At 45.1% G+C, this 15,043-nt stretch overlaps 1 protein-coding gene across 1 annotated transcript; it reads left to right on the forward strand.

The window, feature by feature from the left end:
- The first annotated feature begins 617 nt into the window (after positions 1-617).
- On the forward strand, positions 618-8,679 carry TNFRSF13B (TNF receptor superfamily member 13B). Its single transcript, XM_087878818.1, has 4 exons — positions 618-762; positions 3,620-3,736; positions 5,477-5,704; positions 7,470-8,679. Exons 1-4 carry the CDS (start codon positions 657-659, stop codon positions 7,727-7,729), a joined length of 711 nt encoding a protein of 236 aa, XP_087734944.1. The 5' UTR covers positions 618-656; the 3' UTR covers positions 7,730-8,679.
- Positions 8,680-15,043: the final 6,364 nt, after the last annotated feature.

A 15,043-nucleotide genomic window follows, 5' to 3' on the forward strand; every position in this document is an offset into this window, starting at 1 on the left:
ACAAATTCCTTGTGTGTCCAATCACACTTGGCCTATAAAAAATTCTATTCTATTCTGATCAGAAGGAGATTCAACCTGGAATTAAGGAGAAATTTCCTGATAGTGAGAACGATTTATCAATGGAATAGCTTGTCTCCAGGAGTTGCAGATGCTCCATTGATGGAGATTTTCAAGAAAAAAATTGGACAACCCTTATACCATCTCAAAAGATTGGGATGGTATAAGATCTCCTGATCGGGCAGAGGGTTGGATTAGAAGACCTCCAGAGTCCCTTCCAGCTCTATGATTTATTTTTTATTTATTATTATTATTTTATTATTCATATTTCTATGCCGCCCACTCTCCGAGGACTCTGGGCGGCTTACACCAAAGACAGTATACTAAATAGCATCTTGCCCCCAACAATCTGGGTCCTCATTTTACCCACCTCGGAAGGATGGAAGGCTGAGTCAACCTTGAGCCGGTGAGATTTGATCCGCTGATTTGCTGAACTAGCAGTCAGCTGAAGTAGCTGCACCCTAACCACTGCGCCACCTCGGCTCCCTAAATCAGAAGGTGATTCTAGGGAGCCAACTCTATCAGACTTCTTTTTCTGCAACCTGTTCTTCTGTTTTTAGAGACCGCCCTGGATTCAGACGTGCACTTTCAACGGGATCATGCCGTGTTCGAAGGACCAGTACTGGGATGGCCTTCTGGGTAACTGTATGTCTTGCAAACATGCTTGTAATCCACTGAAGTCCCAGGGATGCGCCGATGTCTGCAGTAAGCATCTGAAAATGATGAAATTGTTGTATTGTTCGATCATTTTGACCCTCCAAAGCAATCCCCGAATCATGGTAGAACTGGGGGGGTGGAGGAGATATTTGTCCTTCCAGCACCAGTAGAGGTGCTGCAGATGTGGTTCTTCAGCTCCGGCGAGAAGACCCTGCCCCTCAGTGCTTTACCAAGAGACCTTCCTCAACCCATTGACCTCCAGATGTTTTTGGAGGATAAGATCAGGTCGATCGACATTCGTGGTAACCAGCTGTCCAGATTCTGATTGTGGAATACACCCAGGAGCATAGAAGAGTTCAGAGGCAGATGCATAAATAAATGTCTTAAACGTATTTATTCATATGATAAAGTATATTAACTATGTACAACAGAGATCAAGTCTCATGAGCAACAAACATGAAAAGAGAGAGATGGAGAGAGCACATGGTGGAAAAGGTTGGAGGGGGTTTTATACTCGGGGTAAGCCCCTCCTTTCCACATAGGGATGGAGACACTCTCTGCCTCCACTGGTGTCTATATGACACATGTGCCAATGGCTTGCAAATACTTGACACTGATCAAGTCTGGCTTAACATGGTCAGCGTCTGGCTGGTTATATGTTGCTAAATCCCAGTTCTCAGCATCACAGACCATTAGCCACGCTGACCTAAGGTTGATGGGAGTTGAACTTCAGCAACCCATGGAGAACTCGCTTCTCTGCTTTACAACTCATGGATGACTGGGGATACTTAGGGAAGTAGCAATGTATGAAGTGGTCTTCTGTTGGTATATACCAGAGGTCAGAACCCATGGCTCTGGAGCCGCATGTGGCTCTTTCTTTTTTTTTTTTAAAAAAAAGTTTTTTTATTGATTTTACAACAACAACACAACATACAGAACACAAACACGTGTTTCTTTTTACATATCAGTTTCGTTCCTTTTACTTTCTACCTTTATACATTCCCCATTTTTCCCATCCTTTATTATCATTATCGTCCCTTTATATCTAATTTTATTCATTTACAATATTTTACATATTTGTCACATCCTCCTCTCCATCACTTATTCACATTTACTTTCCCTAATCTCGAGCCAATCATACCACTTACTCCATACTTGATATATTCTGTATCTTCTTTTTCTTTCATTTCTTTCGTTAATTTGGACATGTGGCTCTTTCATCCCTTTGCTGCGACTCCCCGTCGCTCAAAATATGCATCACAACTGCCAATGTGCGACACCCACCAACGCACAATTTATTAAGCTTTTTGACCCCCCCGGTAGGCCAACCATGGATAAATCCAAGAAAAGAAAAGTTTCAGAAGAATCCTTAATTCAACTATATATGCTAGTTTTGTGGCCGCTCAGGAAATAGTCAGGCACGGGGAGGGTTTTGTGGCTCCTGGTGTTTTCTTTTCTGTGGGAAACGGGTCCAAATGGCTCTTTGAGTGTTTAAGGTTGCAGACCCCTGGTATAGAGCTACTTCCTTTGCACATCTGCAGAAGGTGGGTTGCTGGGAAGCCAAATAAGGAAGGAACTATTCTACACCCGTGACTCCCGAATTGTTTCCTGAATTAGTTTTCATGCTCTAAAACAGAGAGGTCCAACCTTAGCTACTTTTAAGACCTGTGGACCTCAATCTCCAGAATCCTGGGTGTTGAAGTCCACAAGTCTTAAAAGTTGCCAAGGTAGGACACCCCCTGCTCTAGTTATTTATTTATTTTTATTTGATTTGATTTATATACCGCCCTACTCCTGAAGGACTCAGGGCGGTGAACAGCCGAACAATAAAATACATAAATGCAAAATTTAAAAACAGAATAAAACCGAATTAAACAATTTGGCCCAGACAGATTTAAAACACCCCAATCATTTAAAAACAGATTAAAATTTTCATATTAAAAGGAAAAAGGGAAAAGATTAGGCCAGGCCCGCCTGGTGGAATAAGAAAGTCTTGAGCGCACGACGGAAGGTGCGCAGATCCGGGATCCTCCGTATCTCCGGGGGGAGCTCATTCCAGATAGTAGGTGCCCCCACAGAGAAGGCTCTCCCCCTAGGGGCTGCCAGTCGACATTGTTTGGCCGACGGCACCCGGAGGAGCCCCTCTCTGTGAGAGCGTATCGGCCGGTGGGAGGCTATTGGTGGTAGTAGGCGGTCCCGTAGATAACCAGGTCCTGTGCCATGGAGCGCTCTAAAGGTGGTAACCAAAACCTTGAAGCGCACCCGGAAGACCACCGGGAGCCAGTGCAGCTCGCGCAGGAGAGGTGTCACATGGGAGCGCCATGACGCTCCCATTACCACCCGCGCGGCCGCACTCTGCGCCACTTGGAGCCTCCGGGTGCTCCTCAAGGGGAGCCCCATGTAGAGAGTGTTGCAATAGTCCAGGCGGGAAGTGACGAGGGCATGAGTGACCGTACGTAAGGAGTCCCGATCCAGAAAGGGACGCAACTGGCGAATCAGGCGAACCTGATGAAAAAAATCCTCCCGGTCACGGCCGTCAAATGCTCTTCTAAAGGCAGCCGTGAATCCAGGAGGACGCCCAAGTTGCGAGCCCTCTCCTAAAGCGCCTTTGACTACGCACCCTTTGCCAAGCTCCAGAGCTTAGCAGCCAATGGCTGGAGAACGTTCTACCACCTACTCCCGACAAGCCGGAGATGTTCAAGGACGCAGGAGATGGAAAGGAAGTCACATCCCCTTTTGCTGCATTAGCCCGTCTAGAGGATGCTGCTGTTTCCATGGCTACAGGATTGTATAGCCAATGAGCAGCAGGCCAGCCAATGACTGGGTGGTGGTCCCTTCGTGGGTGGAGAAAGAGACGGGCAGATTCCTTTCCCCTTTGCACAAAACTCTTTCTCGCTTTACTCAGGCTCCTTGGAGTGCAGCAATCAAGAGGGATCCTACTACGACCAGCTCCTGAGAGAATGCGTCAAATGCTTCAGCATCTGCGGGCAACACCCCAAGCAATGTGCGCCTTTCTGTAGAAGTAAGAGCCAAGGAGGAGGTCTCTCAAAACGGCCAGCTGGAGCTCAAGGAGGGTTTCCTTTTCCTCCTTGTGTTTTCCACCCCGGAACACAAGACACAATCCAGAACTCTTCCCCACATCCCAGTTAGTTACGTTATACTCTCCGTAATGGGCAGATTTGGCAGGGATACAACCGTAGTCACCTCCCAGATTGTTTAGGTAAAGGTTCCCCTCGCACGTATGTGCTAGTCGTTCCCGACTCTAGGGGGCGCTGCTCATCTCCGTTTCAAAGCCGAAGAGCCAGCGCTGTCCAAAGACGTCTCCGTGGTCATGTGGCCGGCATGACTCAACGCCAAAGGTGCACGGAACGCTGTTCCCTTCCCACCAAAGGTGGTCCCTATTTTTCTACTTGCATGTTTTACGTGCTTTCGAACTGCTAGGTTGGCAGAAGCTGGGACCAGTAACGGGAGCTCACCCCGTTATGAGGTGCTAGGGATTCGAACCGCTGAACTGCCGACCTTTCGATCGACAAACTCAGTGTCTTAGCCACCGAGCCACCACATCCCTGATTGTTTTACTGATGGGCATTAAATTCCCAATTCTTAATGGGCCTCAAACACAATATCATTATTATTATTATTATTATTATTATTATTATTATTATTATTATTATTATTATTATTATTATTATTATTATTTATTGGACTTATAGGCCGCCCTCTCTCCAAAGGACTCAGGGTGGCTCACATCAGCGAAATAATCCCAATAAATACACATTAAAACAGACTAAAACCAATGCTTAATATAGTCATGAAGAAGGGAATGTTATATGCTGCGGGTTATTTTGCTAGCTGAATTCGTATTTTATTGCATTTATTGACTTCGTTGGTTTTTGGTTTTAAGTTTTTGGTTATGGAGTGGACCGAATGAATATTATCGATGGAATACAAATCCTGTAACCATCTGCCATCACCGACCTTTGCTTGGGTAGTCAGCTCAGAGTCTAAGTTCCCCAGTAGAATATTTGTAGCTCAGGGTTGGTGGTTTTCTTGAAGACATTTCATGACCCAACTAAGTAACATTATCAGTGCTAGGTGGTGGCTTGTAGCAACCTCCACCTCGCTTTTAGCACTGATGATGTTGCCTAGTGGTTCATGAAACACCTGCAAGAAAACAACCAAGCTCAGAAAATACCAAGGAGTCCTCTGCCACTCAACAATCTCCACTCCCTTCTAGCACTGATAATGTTAGCTAGCTTGGTAATAAGATGTCTGCAAGAAAACTACCAAGCTCAGAGAGCATCAAGGATCTCCACTCCCTTCTAGCACTGATAATGTTAGCTAGCTTGGTAATAAAATGTCTGCAAGAAAACTACCAAGCTCAGAGAGCATCAAGGATCTCCACTCCCTTATAGCACTGATAATGTTAGCTAGCTTGGTAATAAAATGTCTGCAAGAAAACTACCAAGCTCAAGAGAACATCAAGGATCTCTAGTCCTCGTCCTCCTCCTCTTCTCCACAATCCCCACTCCCTTCTAGCACTGATAATGTTACCTAGTTTGGTAATGAAACGCCTGCAAGAAAACTACCCAGCTCAGAGAGTATCAAGAACCCCCCAAGTTCCCCAGATATTCATAGGTCTGATCCGTTTGCGTCCAAAATCCAGAGGCCACACATCAGAATTGGTACTGAAATAAATCAAAGCGTGGGATAAACATTTATTAACTCTTCTTTCTCTCTCTCCACCCCGTCTGACTTCCAGAGCCCCTTACAACCACTTTACCAAGCCCACCTGTTCTCCAGCCTCTGCAGCGCAAACTGGATGCTACCTACGACCAACAGGTGCTGTTGTACATGGCCCTGGGATTCTCCCTTTGCATTCTGCTCTTCTCCTTGCTGTTGACTTGGTTCTACTTTCAAAAAAGGGGGGACGAGAAGTTTTGTCGAGCCAGCTCACCATCTTGCCATAAAAAGGGAGATCTACCAAAAGGTACATGCTTTTTCTTATTCCAGTTGAAGCAACGGCCTTCCTTGGGTGCTTGCAAACATGCTCAGAAGATTCCTGCGTGTAGGCGGTTTAGCAATGAAGCGGAATGGAATGGAATGGAATGGAATGGAATGGAATGGAATGGAATGGAATAGAATAGAATAGAATAGAATAGAGTAGAGTAGAGTAGAGTAGAGTAGAGTAGAGTAGAGTAGAGTAGAGTAGAGTAGAATAGAATAGAATAGAATAGAATAGAACCTGGAAGGGACCTTGGAGGCCTTCTAGTCCAGCCCCCTACTCAAGCAGGAGAACCTATACCAACTCAGACAAATGACTGTCCAGTCTCTTCTTAAAAACCTCCAGTTATGGAGCATTTAACTGGATCTTTACTTGTGCTTGGGATCTACTTAACTGGATCTTTGCCCCATTTTACAACTTTTCCTGCCAGAGTCATTAAATGAATCGCTGTAGTTGTTAAGTTAGTAACACAGTTGTTTTAATTTTAAAAAACGGTCATAAGTCAAGAGCCGTGATGGCGCAGTGGTTAGAGTGCAGTACGGCAGGCTACTTCTGCCGACTGCCTGCAATTTGGCAGTTCGAATCTCACCAGGCTCCAGGTTGACTCAGCCTTCCGTCCTTCCGAGGTGGGTAAAATGAGGACCCAGATTGTTGGGGGAAAATAGGCTGACTCTGTAAACCATTCAGAGAGGGCTGTAAAAGGACTGTAAAGTGGTATATAAGTCTGCTATAGCTTGGGAAGGGAGGGAGGGAGGGAGGGAGGGAGGGAGGGAGCGAGGAAGGAAGGAAGGAAGGAAGGAAGGAAGGAAGGAAGGAAGGCAGACAGGCATAGTGGGACAGTTATTACAATGTAGTGTTGCAAGCTATCTGTGTCCACTGCCAGGAGTTCGATCCTGACTGGCTCAACTGACTGAGGTCATTTTCCGAGGTCGGTAAAATGACAACCCAGATCGTTGGGGGCAATAGGCTGTAAACTGCTTAGAGAGGGCTATGAAGCACTGTGAAGGGGTATATAAGTCTTCTATAGCTTGGGAAGGAAGGAAGGAAGAAAGGAGAGAGGGAGGGAGGGAGGGAGGAAGGATAAGAAAGGAGGGAGGGAGGGAGGAAGGAAAATAAATAAATAAAATAAATAAAGGAAGGAAGGAAGGAAGGAAGGAAGGAAGGAAGGAAGGAAGGAAGGCAGGCAGGCAGGCAGGCAGGCATAGTGGTGCAGTTGTTACAATGCAGGTTGCAGGCTATCTCTGCCCACTGCCAGGCGTTCGATCCTGACCACCTCAAGGTCAACTCATGCCTTCCATCCTTTCGAGGTCGGTAAAATGAGGACCCAGATTGTTGGGGGGGGGAAGGCTGACTCTGTAAATTACTTAAGAGCTGTAAAGTCCTGTGAAGCGGTATATAAGTCTTAAGTGCCGTTGCTATATTTTTCAGCGCCACTGAAACTTTTTTAAATCAAGTTTTTATTATTTTTTAAAATAAAAACATATCGTCGCGTGAATGGCGCGATGTTTGAGTAACATACACATCAATACATAGAAACATATTCCTAATTATTGCATTCCATTTTCCTTATTCCGTATTATTTGCTCCTACCTTTTACACACAGTTTTAATTTTCATATAAATATTAACTGGTACGCAAGAACATCCAAACCGATGCCACTGAAACTTCGAACGGTCCCTAAATGAACTGTTATAAATCGAGGAGTTATCAAAATCATGCCAGACTCGTGTTTTGTTTTTCCTTCCCCCAGATGGTCTCATGGAAGCGGGAAGCTTCGGAAGCGACTCCGGGGGCAACGAGACCCCAGAACCTGTGGAAACGTGTGGCTTTTGTTTCCCCGAAGTGAGTCCTGCCATCCAGGAGACGCGGGCGTGCCTGAGGCCGTACCAGCCCGAGATGCTGGCTGAAGTTGCTGCTTCTATTCCTGGCGGGATGGTACCTCCCTCTGCCGAAGACTGCCATTTCCAAATTATATGTTCCCCTTCCCAAGAAAAGATGCAGATGAGCTAAGGTCAGAGGCCTTCAAACTTGGCAGCTTTAAGACTTGTGGACTTCAACTCCCAGAATTCTCCAGCCAGCCTAGCATAGCTGGCTGGAGAATTCTGGGAGTTGAAGTCCACAAGTCTTAAAGCTGCAAAGTTTGGGGACCCCTGAGCTAAGCCATAAACAGTCGGGGGGGGGGTGAGACAGGAGCATGACAGCCCCCTCCCCAAATAAGCCACTTGCATTGTTGAGATCTTGAATTGTAAGGGCCCAAGGAAACCGAGCGGTGATTTGGTAAATCTTTGCCAGATTGTTCACTCGTGGCCATAAAATTCCCAGGTTCCGGGTGAAAGTCAAACATAAATGCTTTTTTTAAAAAAAAAAAAAATCCTCAAAGGAAAAAAAAATGATATAGGTAGTCCTCGACTTACGACCGCAATGGAGGCCAAATTTCCGGTTGCCGAGTGAGACGGCGAAGTGAGTTTTGTCCCACGTTACGACCTTTCTGTCGCCACCGTTGTTAAGTGAATCACTGCAGTTGTTCAGTTGCTAGTCACACGGTCGTGAAGCCATCCTGGCTTCTTCCGCCCCCCCCCCATTGGATTTTGCTGGTCAGAAGGTCGCGAAAGCGGAGGAATTCTTGCAACCGTCATAAATGCGAGTCAGCAGCCAAGTGTCTGGATTTTGATCCTGTCACCACGGGGGAAGGCTGCAATGGTCGTTAAGCGTGGAAAAACGGTCCTAAGTCACTTTTTTTCAGTGATGTTGTAACTTCGGTCACTAAATGGAGCCGTTGTAAGACCAGAACTACCTGTAGACCGCAATTGTCTTGCTAGCTGCTTTCTGTGGCATTTGTTCACTTTACTCTTTGTTTTTGTTTTTGTTTTTTTGTTTTTTTTTGTATGTTTGCTTAAACGAATGGTTGTTTACCTGGTATTTTCAATAAAATTTTCAGAGGAAGATCTCCGGGGAAGTGGTATTTCTATGGTCTTCCTCCGTTTATCTCATTTTTTTTTTTTAAAACATTAAGAACTAAGAATTGTTGCAAAGGCCTCTTGGCTTTTTCAAGGTGGTAGAGAGCAGACACAAAAATAATAAAGAGCTTCCATGCCGTATTTTAAGCCTTTTGGAAATCTCAAAAAAGGGCTCCCGGAGAAAGAGGTAGATAGATACAGATTACGAATGTTGGAAGGGATCTTGTAGGTCATCTAGTCTAACCCCCCCTACACACCATACAAGGTGATTTGAAGGGAAGGAAAAAAGTACTTATTTTCTGTTTATATTTGGAGTTTCCATCCAGGGGAAACTGTCTCGATGACTTGGAGCTGACAAATACAGAAGGATTAAGCATGCAATGCTCCTTCTTACTTCACATTTTTCGGAGGAAACGGCCGTTCACGAGCGGGTAATGATAGCTGACAACTTTGTTGTTAGTTGCGAAGTCGTGTCCGATCCTTCGCGACCCCATGGACAACGTTCCTCCAGGCCTTCCTGTCCTCTACCATCCTCCGGAGTCCATTTGAGCTCACGCCGACTGCTTCCATGACTCCATCCAGCCACCTCCTTCTCTGCCGTCCCCTTCTTCTTCTTTTGCCCTCCATCGTTCCCAGCATTAGGCTCTTCTCCAGTGAGTCCTTCCTTCTCATTAGGTGGCCAAAGTATTTGAGTTTCCTCTTCAGGATCTGGCCTTCTAAAGAGCAGTCAGGGTTGATCTCTTCTAGGACTGACCGGTTGGATCGCCTCGCAGTCCAAGGGACTTGCAGGAATCTTCTCCAGCACCAGAGTTCAAAGGCCTCCATTCTTTGGCCTTCTCAGCCTTCCTTACGGTCCAACTTTCACAGCCATCCATTGCAACTGGGAAAACCATCGCCTTGACTCTACGCACTTTTGTTGGCAGGGTGATGTCTCTGCTTTTTAGTATGCTGTCTAGAATTGCCATGGCTTTCCTCCCCAGGAGCAAGCGTCTTTTCATTTCTAGCTGACAACTTAAGCAACCCTCTTACACAGAGTTGCATTTTGTTCCTCCTTTCCGTCTAAATTACCAAAAGCAGGCAGCTTCCCTTTCAAAATCCATAACTCCGTCAAGGAAAAGGCAGAATTTCCGCCCCCCCCTTTTTTTTTTTGTCCCAGGAAAGATGAAAAACAGATTTGAAGGGATCTGCTGCTGAGAAAATCAATAATTATATAGCACCCCCAAGGTTCTCGATTTAGGATCCCAGGATTTAGAAGGAACTTTCCTGTCCAAGAGGGTGATGGGAGAAGAACCAGGGGAGGAGGTGGGAATATCTCAAGAGCCACATTTTAGGTAAGGCTTGGCTCTAAGCCAAAGCACACAAAGGGCTTTGAAAAAAGTAAATTATATCAATGGGATCTTATGGTTGTAGACTGACTGCAGCCCAGTTACAATAAACAAATAAACAATGTGTCTTTGGCTGAAATCTTCAGATGAATGAATAATGTGGGTTAGTGGTCAAAGTAAAGGCATACCCAACCTCCCTCTGACAACAAATAACATCAAAATGATCGAGATTCTATTTAATTCAGAGACCACCACCCACGGACAGGCCTTCCTCCGGTTACCTGGCAACCGGAGCACAAGCACTGCCCCTGCGTGTGAGCCAATGGCTTTCTTTAGCACTTCTGTGACAGCATCACGGGAAAGGATGACGAGGATGCAGCAAAGATGCCAGAATTGTCCAAACTACGTTTCTGGATTTGCTTTCAAATGATAAAGATGGGAAGGGGAGGAGAGGAGAGGGAGGGGAAGGGAGGGAAGGGAGGAAGGAGGATGGGATGGGATGGGATGGGAGAGGAAGGAAGGGAGGATGGGATGGGAGAGGAAGGAAGAAGAAGGAAGGGAGGAAGGAAGGAGGAAGGAAGGGAGGAGGATGGGAAGGGGAGGAGGAGAGGGAGGGGAAGAAAGAAGGGAGGGAAGGAGAATGGGATGGGAGAGGAAGGAAGAAGGGAAGGGAGGAAGGAAGGAAGGAGGATGGGAAGGGATGGGATGGGAGAGGAAGGAAGAAGGGAAGGGAGGAAGGAAGGAGGATGGGAAGGGATGGGATGGGAGAGGAAGGAAGAAGGGAGGAAGGAGGATGGGGTGGGAGGAGGATGGGAAGGGGAGGAGAGGAGAGGGAGGGGAAGAAAGAAGGGAGGGAAGGGAGGAAGGAGGATGGGATGGGAGAGGAAGGAAGAAGGGAGGAAGGAAGGAGGATGGGAAAGGATGGGATGGGAGAGGAAGGAAGAAGGGAAGGGAGGAAGGAAGGAGAATGGGAAGGGATGGGAGAGGAAGGAAGAAGGGAAGGGAGGAAGGAAGGGAGGAGGATGGGAAGGGGAGGGAGGGAGGGAGGAGAAGATGGGAAGGGAGAAGAAAAGAGGTGACAGAATAGAGGAGAGAAGAAAGAGAAGAGAAAGCCGAGAGAAAAATGGAAGAGAGCAAATCCGATTTCTCCTCTTTACACTGAAAAAGCAAAATTAGAAGCACTGAAATCCATAGAAAGCAAGAGGCAACATGGGTTTTGAAGTGAACCAAACATATTTTTCCTTTGACTAATAGATAAAAAAGTTAGAAAGTAAGTTGGTGAAATTGATAGCTCTTGTTGAGATGAATAAATTAGCTTTTTTGATTAGAGAAAAGACACCATCGACACTGACTGGTGCCTGGAAAAATCGCATGGAGGTTTTGCGTACAAATGGGGGGGAAAATAAACATGGTTTAGGGCTCTGATGATCAGACAAGATAGATTATTGAAAGAAGAGTATTATGATAATAAGTTTAGAGAGTGAGCTTAAAATATAACTGCTATGAAGATTATTGGAAGCCACTTCTTTGCGTTTTCTTTCTTTCTTTCTTTCTTTTCTGTTTTTCTCCACCTTTTTTCTTGGACTATTTGTGTTCTTTTCCTTTTTTCTTCATAGCTTGTGCTAGTTTTTTTATCTTCTTTTAAACATTGCAATAAAATTATATAAGCAATTAAAAAAGAAAGCCATTGCATCATTAAAGCAAAGAAAGAGTAATAGTGACCAATTCCAACATTACACAGGGGAAAATAACCGTCCAAAATAAACCTACTCTTAAGATTAAATTACAAAAAGCAGAGAAGATATAACACAAACAATGCAAATAGCTATGTACTTTGGACAAATTCTGCAATTACAATGTGTACAAACACGGTTCAGTTGTAGGCCAAGATATTATGAACAGCAATTATACGATCTGAATTTTAATTTGATTAGTAACTTAGAGCACTCTGGATAAGTGTCCTTAAATCTGGGTCGATAGAAACTTTCTTTTAATTAACATCTTGGGTGCTTTCTCAAATCTGTTCCAGAAAGAAAACTTACCTATCAAGTCCTTTTGCCCCGAAAAGTAGAAAAGGGTTAACAGTTATAACTACTTCTTAAAAAAGGTTCCCCTCCCCCTTTTTTTTTTTTTGGCATCTAACAATTTTTTTTTTAATTTGATTTATATGCCGCCCTTCTCCGAAGACTCAGCGCGGCTTACAATGCGCTCAGCAATAGCTTTCATCCTTTTGTATATTTATACAAAGTCAGCTTATTGCCCCCACAAACTGGGTCCTCAATTTACCTACCTTAGAAAGGATGGAAGGCTGAGTCAACCTTGAGCCTTGGCGAGATTCGAACCTGCAGTAATTGCAGGCAGCTGGTCTTAATAACCAGCTTAATAACAGGGTGCCTTAGACCACTGTACTACTCTAGTACAGAAAAAAAGAAAGGAAATAGAAGGTTTTGGAGGTGGAGAAGAAGTATTACACCCAGAGTTCAGCCACAAGAGGGTGCCATAATTCCATTTTAGAAAGGATTTTGAACTTCAGGGTCATGAAGCAGAAAAGGGCAGTTCCTCTTCCTTACGTTATTTAAAAGGAAACAGGGAAGATACAATTCACAACACTCACAAACCTTCATCTGCAGTTAAAAAGTGCCCACACATTGGCTCGCTGTTAGGAAATGGCTGCTTTATTCCATGTTAATATTGGTTTTAAATTTATCCTGAACGAACCAGTGAAGATTCTGGAGAGTGACCTAGACTAGATATAATTTTGAATTCTCTCATCCACCGCAATACGTTTTCTGAGCAGGTCGCAGGGCCTTCAGAATACAGCTTGGGGGGGGGGGGAAAGCCACGTTATGAGAACTACAGGTAGTCCTCGGCTGTTCTGCCCCAGCTACGGACGCCAAAGAACGCAGCACACACAAACTCTATACAAAGCTTATTTTACTCATATAACTCAGTCTTTATCAACCAAAGGCTGTTAATAAACTGTCTTAACAGCCTACCACAATTCTAAGATAAGGTAATCATAGTCTTACTAGAGTTGGCAGAAAGCCCAGAAGCAATTTTGCAGAGAATCCAGACGCGAAGGAGAGTGAACTAAAGTTGTTCCCTACAGCTTGCTGCAATCGGCATTCCTCCTTAAATAGGCTAAGGGAGTGGCCAATTAGCCCCAAGCCTTACTCTCGAGGAGACCTCCTCCTGAGGAGCCACTCCTGCCTTTTGGCAGCTCTGCGCGCCCGTGCATTGAGAAGAGGCTCCTCCTCTTCGTCCTCTTCACTTAAAGAAGCTTCTGGAGGTTCTGAAGGCCCTGGCTGAATCCCCGCCTCTGGCACCACATCTTCTCCAGCCTCCTCGCTGTCCGACTCGAGCGCCAGCTGCACAGGCTGCTGACGCAGCACCACACCAGCCTCCTCGTTGTCGGAATCAGCTACAATCTGCACAGGCCGCTGACGGGCCACAACATCGGCTTACAACCACAATTGAGCCCGAAATGTCTGTTGCTAAGCGAGTTAAGTGAGTTTTGCCCCATTTTATGGCCTTTCTTGCCACAGTGGTTAAGTGAACCACTGCAGTTAAGTTGGTAACATGGTTGTTAAGCCAATCTAGCTTCCCCACTGACTGCGCTTGTCAGATTGACCCCGGGACACAGCAACGGTCATAAATACAGGTCAGCTGCCAAGCGTCTGAATTTTGACCGCGTGATCAAAACAGTTGTGTGAAAAAGTTCCTTTTTTCAGTGCCGTTGTAACTTTGAACGGGTCACTAAACGAACGGTTGCAAGCCAAGGACTACCTGTATCACTGTCCACCATGATATCCTCGTTTTTATGCTAGAAAACAGTGAACCTTAAATAGCATCTGCCTTGAACGGCAGGCAGGACATTTAAAGGCCTCTGAAGAGCGCAAGTCAAACTCTCTGCAACTAGACAAATATTTTGACAAGGTTTAAATTCTGTTAAGTATGAGTTTCTCTCAAAACCAGTATATTCTCTCGACTCTTAAACTGGTGGAAAATTACCAGACTGGGTCGGCCATCTCTAGAATACCCAACAGACTCCTAGGACATAAGGAGCTTTGAAAAGGCAATGAGGCTTGGCTAGCTTAAAGGCAGAGAATGTCTTTTTTTTTTTTTAAAGGCAGCTTTTGTCAGCTGAACAGAAATCCAGCAGGCATTCAAGTCATCGGTGGCCCTTTTTCTCCTTCATGTCCCTCCTTCACACAGAAAGGTAAACTTGTTTTGTACAGATAAAAAGAGGTGTGACAAAACCACTTCCCTGCGGTTATTGGGCATACGCACACGTTAAGCCGTGCAGCCTGAAGGGGGTTTTCTTTCTTTCTTTTCTTTTTAACAAGGCAAAGAAGCCGTTTTCTTCGTAAGCGACAAATAAAACGTGGCCCAGCCTCTTGGTAAAATATACAGCCCATATGGGCTTTGACGGTGTCTAGACAGTTAGGAAGGGGGGAGAGGGAGGGAGAGAAAGGGAGAAAATAAATGCATTTCTGACAAAAAACAAAACAAAACAAAGCAGTTTCCAGGAAGGACAAAGCCAGAAGGCTTTGGGGAGAGAGAGAGAGAGAGATTGAGAGAGAGAGAGAGAGAGAGAGAGAGAGAGAGAGAGAGCGAGAGCGAGAGAGAGAGAAAGAAAGAAAGAAAGAAAGAAAGAAAGAAAGAAAGAAAGAAAGAAGAGGGAGAAAGAAAAAGAAAGAGAAAGAGAAAGAAAAAGAAAAAGAAAAAGAAAAAGAAGAGAGAGAAAGAGAGAAAGAAAGAAAGAGAGAAGGGGAGGGAGAAAGAGAAAGAAAGAAAGAGAAAGAAAAAGAAGAGAGAGAAAGAAAGAAAGAGGGGGGAGGGAGAGAGAAAAAGAGAGAAAGAGAAAGAGAAAGAAAAAGAGAGGGGAGGGAGAGAGAAAGAGAGAAAGAAAAAGAAGAGAAAGAAAGAGAAAAAAGAAAGAGAAAGAGAGAGGAGAGGGGAGAGAGAGAAAGAAAGAAAGAGAAAGAGGGGGGGGGAGGAAGAAAGGAATGGGAGAGAAAGAGAGAACTAAGAGACCAATG

This window comes from Pantherophis guttatus, chromosome 14 (genome assembly GCF_059756535.1).
Source record: "Pantherophis guttatus breed Tessera chromosome 14, ASM5975653v1, whole genome shotgun sequence".
NCBI classification, from domain to species: Eukaryota; Metazoa; Chordata; class Lepidosauria; order Squamata; family Colubridae; genus Pantherophis; species Pantherophis guttatus.

Excerpts from the sequence above, each read along its gene's own strand:
- TNFRSF13B (XM_087878818.1), top strand. The coding sequence starts at position 657 with ATGCCGTGTTCGAAGGACCAGTACTGGGATGGCCTTCTGGGTAACTGT. Across the intron at positions 3,737-5,476 it reads ATGTGCGCCTTTCTGTAGAA|AGCCCCTTACAACCACTTTA; the intron begins GTAAGAGCCAAG and ends TCTGACTTCCAG. Across the intron at positions 5,705-7,469 it reads AAAGGGAGATCTACCAAAAG|ATGGTCTCATGGAAGCGGGA; the intron begins GTACATGCTTTT and ends TCCTTCCCCCAG.